Below are 10104 nucleotides of genomic sequence, written 5' to 3'. Positions count from 1 at the left end.
ACTAGGCCACTCAGTAACATTCAATGCCATCTTGGTAAGCAACTCCAGTGTATATTTGGCCTTGTGTTTTAGGTTATTGTCCTGCTGAAAGGTGAATTTGTCTCCAGATGTCTGTTGGAAAGTAGACAGAACTAGGATTTTGCTTGTGATTAGCTTGATTCAGATTCTTTTCATCCCCCCAAAAACGATGTAGTCCTTGCCGATGACAAGCATTGCCATAACATGATGCAGCCACCACCATGCTTGAAAATAAGAATAGTGCTCAGTGATGTGTTAGATTTGCCCCAAACGTAACGCTTTGTAATCAGGACAAAGTGAATTTCTTTGCCACATTTTTTGCAGTTTCACTTTATTGCCGTATTGCAAACAGGATACATGTTTTGGAATATTTTTATTCTGTACAGGCGTCCTTATTTTCACTGTCATTTAGGTTAGTATTGTGGAGTAACTACAATGTTGCTGATCCATATGCTGCTTTCTACCATCACAGCCATTAAACTCTGTTTTAAGTAATTGGCCTCACGTCCTTCCTCTCGGCAACTAGTTAGGAAGGATGCCTGTATCTTTGTAGTGAAAGGAAGGATGCCTGTATCTTTGTAGTGGATGGGTGTATAGATACACCATCCAAAATGTAATTAATAACTTCACCATGCTCAAAGGTAATTCAATGCCTGTTTTTCTTCCTTCTGCCTATAGGTACCCTTCCTTGCGAGGCATTGGAAAACCTCCCTGGTCATTGTGTTTGAAATTCACTGCTAGACTGGGGGACCATACAGATAATTATGTGTGGGGAACAGAGATGGAGTCATTAAAAAAATCATGTTAAACACATTGCACAGTGAATCCATGCAATTTATGTGACTTAAACCCATTTTTACCTCTGAACGTACAGCTTGACATTAAAGGCATTGAATACTTGACTCAAGACATTTCAGATTTTTAATTAATTTTTCAAAATAATCTACAAACAATTCCACTTTGACATTATGGGGTATTGTGTGTAGGCCAATGACACAATCTCAATTGAATCCATTTTAAATTCATGCTGTACACAAAATGTGGAAAATATCAAGTGGTGTGAATGCTTTCTGAAGGGCCCTGTGCAGTGGACACAATTCTACAATGTGGGATTGAAACCTAATTGGTTCATCGTAATTTTCATGCCTGAGCTAGTTCAGGTGGATTTCTCACTTCATACAGTTTTTGTATAATCACTTGATTTTAGACGAGAGATGTGGAGCTTTAAAACAGAGAAACAAGTCTCAGATATCCAGTTTACCTCAGATTTATTATATTTCATCATTCTTATAAAAAACATGAGCTTAATGTTCATGTGTAACACCATTGCCTTGGACATAGGTTTAGTATGGATGCACTACTGATACGTACTCCATGGAGATCTATAGTTTTCAATATTTCACACCTAAGTTCATAACAAATCAGGTCCCCAAGAAATAAAAACCAAAAGGCATAATTTTGACATCAGTATTCTGGATTATTCCATACTAGATCAACAACCATATAGTACCAAATATAGGGATTGAATAGCAAAGGATAAGAAACCAACTAAATTGATGTGCAGTACATCATCAGCATTCAATCAACTTACACATGTAACTTCAGCTCCATTGGTGAATAAACTATATCTAAACAAGTGTTATATAGGAAACAATCAACACTTCTGTTGACATTTTAAAGTGGTAATGTTCAACTCAACTTCTGACCTGAGCTTTTCCATTGTGGCAGATAATACATTTTCAACCAATATAAAATCATACCATTCGTCTGCCTGGAGGTAAACTATGATAGAAACCACTTCAACAAATGTTTCCTACTGTAATGGAAAAACACAATCCAGGCACTATTGGATCATCTTGAATTATTTGGGTGAATGAGTTGACGGAGAGGTGCGAAGAGGAATACGTTTGTATTGGTTTTCTTTAAACCAGAGTGGGCATGTTTTGCAATTGAGTGTACCTTAATCTTAAGAGGTAATCTGGTATTTATACAACCAAGTACTATGATTAAATCCATACTAATAATGTGTTAGAATCACATTGCTCCAAAGAGTAGGGTATGAATGTTTTCCATCCCACCTCACTAGATGTTGACATAAGTGATTACCATTTAAGAATCAAGACATGACAAAAATTCCAGAACAAATAAATACAAATAGTTTGTAAGACTGGAAGGAAGCACTGGAAGGAATTAATACTCTCTGAAAGGAACAGAATTGCCCACTGAAGGTCTTTCCTTCCTGGTGGAGACTGAGAAAAGAGGCGTAGCAGCTCTTGTGTTGCTTCTGTTGCCAGAGAGAATCAGGTCAAGGATTAAGATTTTGTTCATCATGCCATTCATGCTTCACTCAGTACCTGTGAAGAGTAAAATAGTATGGATAAAAGTGAGACAACGCAAGGATGGAAGATACCTGGTGTAGGAATACGGGTGGGGGAAATGCCCTCAATTTCTGTATGAGGGGTCTGACATGTACAATAAATATGATTGTAACAGGGTTACCTTTCTTGCAAACTCAGGGAGGATGAATGATGCTCTGTGGATCTCCGGGTTGTAATACCTCAGGTTCATACTTTCCACCTCATTTGTTGATAGTTCTCTCACGGGATCTCTGAAAGTGGTTTGCTAAATACAAAAACACAATTGTTGTAAGAATATGGGACTGTGACTGACTGTGGAAAAAAAGTCATCACTACGGAAGTGGGTTTCAGAATGTTTTTAAATACTTTGCTTGTTTAGAGGCCTGAAAAATCGACTTTATCCCACATCTTGGAATAGACCTGTCAATGTAAGGTTCATACATGCATTATAAACCATATGTAGTCATCTTTTAACATATGAATCCCAGAAATCCTTACATGCAATTATTTAAGGTCTTCATGCATGTTAGCTAAGCGCATGCCTTTTTTGAGCACCGCGAGAATAAATCAATAGAACAATTATGAATGCATCCAAAGTTAGATATACAGATAAAATGTTCTACAAGTTGGATCGGGAAGGATCTTAGACCATTCATCCATACAGAACCATTCCAGATTCTTTATATCCTTAGTCTGCGATTATAGAGTTCCCTCTTCAATTCAAACCACAGGGTTTCACTGGGATTGAAGTCCGGAGTCGGCCATTAAAATGTGGATTTTGATGTGTGCTTGGGGTTATCGTCTTGCAGTCAAGTTTCAGCCTCCCCGCAGAGGCAACAATGTCCTGGTACAGGGTAAAGTTCATGATGTTGTTGACCTTAACAAGGGCCCCAGGACCAGTGAAAGCATAATAGCCCCATAAAAGATCCACCACCATATTTTTTACAGAAGATGTGGGGTTATTTTCTGCTCATGCATTCTCATTTTGACATCAAACCCACCACTTGTGTGTGTTGGTGGCCAAATGGCTCTATTTTCATTTAAACGCCTGGAGTTTGCTAAACGTCTATGGCACTTGGATTGGAACCGGAACTTTGCTCAGTATTAGACCTTGCTAGTGTCACTTCTCTCTTTCAATGCATTTATCCGGAAACAAAGTAGCCTAATCCCAAAAATATATTTAACTAGACAAGTCAGTTAAAAGGGCCCTTTTTTCTCCACTTCCTGTGTGAATGACGTGCCCAAAGTAAACTGCCTTTTACTCAGGCCCTGAAGCCAGGATATGCAAATAATTGGTACCATTGGAAAGAAAACACTGAGGATTGTAGAAATTATCAAATAATGTAGGAGAGTATAACAATATATATGGTGGGAGAAAATCCAAAGAAAAACCAACCAGATTTTTTTGAGAGAGAGACAATGCTCTTCCAATGGCCAGTATAAGGGAATACTCAATTCTAGCTCCCAGGATACAATTCCTATGGCTTCCACTGGGTGTCGGCAGTCTGTTCAATGTTTCAGGCTTATAACTTAAATAACAAATAAGAAATAACAGTTTTAGTACGAGGACACCGGCATGGAAATCCGTGTTTGCGCGCGCCAAGACGCACCTGCTAAAATCGGTTTCCTATTGAACATACTTTCCGTAAGAAATATTAGTTTGATTATATTTTAGGGTATCTGAGGAACAAATAGAAATGGATTTTGAAGTTTAGGCGTAGATTTTCAGACTCCTTTCTTTGCATGTTGAACGAGTGGATTACTCAAAATCGATGGCGCCAACGAACAGACCTTTTGGGATATAAAGAAGGATTTTTTATCTAACAAAACACTACATGTTATAGCTGGGACACTGGATGACAAATCAGAGGAAGATTTTCAAAAAGTTAATATTTAATCTCTATTTGTGAATTTATGAAACCTGTGCCGGCAGAAAAATATTTTGATATGCGGCGCCGTCCTCAAACAACCACATGGCATGCTTTTGCTGTAATAGCTACTGTATATCGGACAGTGCAGTTAGATTAACAAGAATTTAAGCTTTCAACCGATATGACACTTGTATGTACCTAAAAGTTTAATATTCACAATTTTTATGATTATTTATTTGAATTGCGTGCCCTCCAGTTTCACAGGAAGTTGTTTCGCTAGCGGGACGCCTAGGCTTAATAAGTAATTAAGAACAAATTCTTATTTTCACTGTTCCCCGGTAGGCCAACGGCCTTGTTCAGGGGCAGCACGACAGACTTTTACCTTGTCAGCTCTGGGATTTGATCCACTACCTGCCGCCCTGGTTGGACAAGCAAATGTATAGGATACAGATGAGATGGCATTTCAGCTGCAAATACATTGATCATTTTCAACCCGATCAGAAACATTGTGGTCACAATCTTACTTCCTAAATAGTATCACTGATGTCTCTTGTTGAATTTGGGTACTATTTCACGATAAGGATTTATCGTGGACTCCCGAGTGGCGCAGCATCTCAGTGCAAGAGGCTTCACTACAGTACCTGGTTAAAATCCAGGCTGTATCACATCCAGCTGTGATTGTGAGCTGCCCTATGGGACTCCCAATTGGCCCAGTGTGGTTCGTCATTGTAAATAAGAATTTGTTCTCAACTGACTTGCCTAGTTAAAAGGTTAATAAAAAAACGTTTATTCTTTCATCCATTTAGATATCCTGGGCACAACACACAGTATTCATTCCATAGAGGCTATCAAAGGCAACTGTTTCCACTTTTTTATAGATAAGTACATTGTGGCCTGCCTTCCTGTAATGTCAATGATCCAAATCAATAATTCCATATTGTCCTTTTTTTTTGTCAATCGCTGGCTTGTAACCTGATGAACAATGTTGATTGGCAGATGGCATCATTTCCAATGATGTTGTAAGGTTAAAGTAATGAGGTTACAGGATGGGCCCAAGCACATCTAAGAATTTATTTTAACTCTGTGCACACACCTGCATGGACAGAGAGCAACGACGTGGTACGTGACGTTGTACACACAAGACACGCCCTCTACACACACATGGATTTTGTATTGTAGATATGTGGTCGTAGAGTAGTGGCCTGAGGGCACACAATGTGTTGTGAAATGTCATGTAATATTTTAAATGTTATAACTGTCTTAATGTTGCTGGACCCCAGGAAGAGTAGCTACTGCCTTGACAACAGTTAATGGGGATCCTTCATAAATACAAATATATTTTCAGGGACCTTTTTTTGGCTGTTGAGCACTAGTTTCAAAACGACTTGCTTAAAAAGTACACAAAAACATTAACTCATTCAATTCTATAAGTAATGAACCACTAAGAATTACATTACTGAAGACAGAAAAAAGCTAACCAGGACAAAGATGGAAACTCACAGCATTTTTACTGCACAGCATAAAGCCAATCTGACCACTTGGGTAGGTGGGAATGGTGCAGTAGGCATAATCTACCACTGGGAACAGTGTCTTGCAGAAGGTCCGCATCTCTTTAATCAGCTCCAAGTGGAGCCATTGACACTCTCCTGTTGAAATCAGAGGCAAACAAAAAAGGGTGGGTCAATTCTCTGTCAGTGTTATTGATCTAACCAACTGCAAAAAAATCTATTTCCTCACAGGGCAATAAGTAAGCTGCTAAGCAGCATTTGCTGCAAATAAAGATAGGGATGGTCTTCTGACTCCCCTCACCAATTGAACATGTATCTTATTGGCAATCTTGCTATAATAATGTGATATAGGTGGCAACAGGTTCCTGGCCAGTTTAGATTGGCAGTCTATTTACCTCGTGATACTGCTATGAATTGCACACACTTTGCCATCTTTTTTCTAATAACGATATCTGAAGCAGGATTGAAGCGTCAGTAGAAATCATGTCACCTTGGCAACAAAGAATTCCACCATCTCGTAAGGCTGTCTTCATTAGTTCATAATAAGACTCTTTGAACAAACTCTCAGCAGGCCCTGCAAGACATAAGTAACTGGATTAGACTTAGGAAAAGTGAACACTTGAGATAGCTATTGATACATCAATTATCAAAAGGTACATTTATTTTCCAGATTACACAGAAATATGAGCAAATAAAACACTCATGTCGCAGGCATCTGTTTCCTTACCAACAGGGTCAGATGAATCTGTTATAATGATGTCAAAGGCATCCTGGTTCTGTTTCATGAACTCAAATCCATCCCCAACATTCAGAGTGAGTTTGGGACTGAAGAACCCTTGCGCCATACCTGGGAGGTATTTCTTCGACACATTGATTACATCCTTAAGGGCAAAGTGAATATTATAACAAACCTCACACTTCTGTCTTCTATGCTGTTACCAGTCAATTACATTTTGAGAAAAGAGCAAAGAGCATGATTCCAGTTAGTGTTTGGTACCTACCTCATCGATTTCACACTGAACCACTGATTCAACAAGTGGATGCTTTACCACTTCTCTCAGGACGCCACCATCTCCTCCACCAATAATCAGGACCTGCAAAGAAAAGGGAACATTCATTATAATAAGTGATACAAGACACCAATTCCCAAAACTTCCCCAAAAGGTCATCTGTCCTGGATTCTCTACAAGGCACAATTAAGTATTGTAGTATAATATGTTCAACTGAATTTATGGTGGGATGACTATACCTTTTTGGGGCAAGGGTGGGAGCACAGAGGTAGGTTGGCTATCATTTCTTGGTAGGAAAACTCATCTCTCTCTGTGCATTGAATAACTCCATCCAGCACAAGTACATTTCCATAGGTTTTGCTGAAATTATATGGTATGAGATTACTTACTCAAATGAGTAATTAGTGCAAACAAATAACCCCAGAAACACTAGAAGAGCAGGAACAGGTCAAAAAGGAACAGACTGGATGTGGTTGCATGATAATAAATTAGGAATGGGTTAGGGGTGTCAAATACAAGTTATGACTGGCAAGATAAAGCTAGCAACCTAGTTAGCCAACTAACGTTACGTATATGAGACAAGTTGTGCCAAGACATGCTAGCTAATGCAGGGCTACTTACATTACTTAGCACACATAATATTGAAGCAATTTCAATGACGGAAGTGAGAGATGGCAACATCTGGGTTCATGACATCTGGCAAGTTAAACTAGCTAGATAGTTAGCTTTGGCTAGCTAACGAGCTAACATGAATAAAATGACCACGACAAACAATCAAAACAAATAACTAGCTAGAAAACCTTGGAAACATTTACACCCTTGGAACCAATTAGGTAACTAACCGTATAGTAGCTAGGTTAACGACGTTAAGGTATTGCTGTCAGCTAACTAGGTAGATACGTTTGCTAGCTAATTAACGTGAGCTAACTAGTTTGCGCTAGCTAAACTTCTAGCAATAATGATTAGATGAGAGAACAGTTACTTAACCTTTCAATTTTAAAAGCAGACTAAATACTAGCTAGCCAGCCACTCAGCGTCACATAACTAGCTAACGTAGCTAGCATAAACAGTTGTATTGCTAGCTAGCGTTAGCTACCTAGTTAAATAGCTAGCTACTTACCTCCTGAAAACCATGACATCTTGAAATTTAGATTTTTGTTGGTAAAGAACCTCTTCTACTTGCAGACTCATCGCTTGTCCAGGCCATAACGTACACGTTTCTGTGAACCATCCGTCTTTTATGCTGTCCATTATTGACGCAGTCAAAGTTTACAGTTCGTTATAGTAACAAACAAAAAATATTTGTTAATGTTTCATTCAAAATAAATCTGACTGAGCTGTGAACCACGTTGGGGCGTGTAGCATGCCTTCTTCGCTTTGGTATCTTCTTCGGTGGTTTTATCAGTGGTTGGCATCCAACGTTACGGTTCATTACCGCCACCTACTGCACTGGAGTGTGGGACAGAGAGGGAGAAGCTAAATCCTACCTGCCAAGCCCGTTGCTCGCAGGTAACGGGCTGGCAGCAAAAAATATCAAATATTTGAGACTAAATCTAATGACGTTCTCCTCAATATACTCTTTAAACTAATTTCCTGTATCCCCTTCTTCCTCATACGAGATCTCAGCTTCCCTCTGATACTGCCCACACTATAGCAATATTTAGGCTCCTGAGTGGCACAGAGGTCTAAGGCACTGCATCGCCGTGCTAGAGGCGTCACTACATATCCTGATCCGATCCTGGGCTGTATCACAACCGGCCGTGATCGGGTGGGGCACAATTGGCCCAGCGTCGTCCGGGTTAGGGGAGGGTTTGGCCAGGGTATGCCATCATTGTAAATAAGAATTTGTTCTTAACTGACTTGCCTAAGACGTGGATGTCGATTTAAGGCAGCCCCCACCCCCTCTCTGATTCAGAGGGGTTGGGTTAAATGAGTTAGACACATTTCAGTTGAAGGCATTCAGTTGTACAACTGACTAGGTATCCCCCTTTCGCTTTTCGGTTAAATAAAAAATAAAATATGCTCCATGGTCTGTTTCCTGGCAATAATCACAATTTCCTGTTGGATGCTTTCCTATCACATTTAAAGTCTTATTCAACCGGCTTTGTCCCACCCTTAATCTAGTAAAAATAGCCTCCTCTCTTCTGTCCTTTGCTGCTGCCCCCCCCTCCCTGACTTTCCTCTGTACTTGAAATACATGCCTGCCCTTAGTATCTCTATTCCCCTGCTCCTGCCATCTCTGCATCATCACTGTCCATAAACAGGCCTTTTGCCTCTGCCTTGCTCATTGAAACTACAACATCAACATCCCCACTACTTAGTGCTTGTTTAGCCAGTACATCAACTGCCTCATTCCCCTCCACCCCACATGGGCTGGGACCCAAGTACATCTTCTGTATACCCATCTGTCTAATCCTGCCATGGGTTTGTAGTACATCCTAAATTATGTCTTGTCTGCTACGTAATCTAAAGGACTGCAGACTCATCAACATTGCATATAAATCAGAGAAAATAACTACTCTGTCTGGTTTAACTTCCTCCACCCACTGCAAGGCCAACAGTAAGGCCATCAGCTCTGCCGTATATACACAGTACAGCCAGATGATCTGTAATGATCCGTCCTGTCCTTGGATCTTTTGAACCATCTGTGTAAATGGCCACAGAATCCTGAAACACAGTATCCAGACGTCTATTAAACAAATCATATCAACACATCACACATCAGCTGATTGTGACCAGGCAACAAAAACCTTTCCAAGCCAAACTTGCATATCATAACCGCTACACACAGCCTATATTGTTGTCAACATATTAGCTTATGTCAAGTCAACATAGCTACTTGAACTAACGCGTTAGTAAACCCGCTACAATCATGCAGTACAGTGTACAGTTAGCAAGCAGTTACACCGGCAGGCCTCAGTGTGTAAAGGAGTGCGTAACTGGCTGCAGGGAAGTCAGGTGCAGGAGAACAGAAATGGGTAGCAAACGGAGCCCTTTATTGAGGCAAACAAAAGTAATGAGGGAATGCAAACCAGGTGTGCGGAAGACAAAACAAATGGAAAATGAAAGGTGAATCGGCGATGGCTAGAAGACCGGTGATGTCGACCGCGGGAACACCGCCCAAACAAGGAGAGGGACCGACCTCGGCGTCGTGACACAGTGGCAATACATTTATAAAACCAAAAGCTTACCTTGACTTGGAAGAGTTACAGTGTTGGATAGCCATATCCAATTAGGTAACATAGCATCCCTCTCTGTTTGAGTAGGCAAAACTAGCTAACTGCATTCTCTAGCTAAAAAAATACAAAATCTCTCTTGCTTCTCAATTTTTTTATAATTA

At 40.0% G+C, this 10104-nt stretch overlaps 1 protein-coding gene across 1 annotated transcript; it reads right to left on the bottom strand.

Annotated features, from left to right (window-relative positions):
- Positions 1-1269: 1269 nt before the first annotated feature.
- On the bottom strand, positions 1270-8200 carry srm (spermidine synthase). Its single transcript, XM_020506396.2, has 8 exons — positions 7885-8200; positions 7004-7124; positions 6756-6848; positions 6482-6635; positions 6245-6328; positions 5747-5892; positions 2518-2640; positions 1270-2372 (listed from the first exon to the last, which is right to left on the bottom strand). The coding sequence occupies exons 1-8, from the start codon at positions 8013-8015 to the stop codon at positions 2355-2357; spliced, it is 870 nt and encodes a 289-aa protein (XP_020361985.1). The 5' UTR covers positions 8016-8200; the 3' UTR covers positions 1270-2354.
- Between the last annotated feature and the right edge of the window lie 1904 nt (positions 8201-10104).

This window comes from Oncorhynchus kisutch, linkage group LG17 (assembly GCF_002021735.2).
Source record: "Oncorhynchus kisutch isolate 150728-3 linkage group LG17, Okis_V2, whole genome shotgun sequence".
Lineage (NCBI taxonomy): Eukaryota > Metazoa > Chordata > Actinopteri > Salmoniformes > Salmonidae > Oncorhynchus > Oncorhynchus kisutch.
Note: the sequence above shows the minus strand (reverse complement) of the source record. Positions and strands in the feature narration are given on the sequence as shown.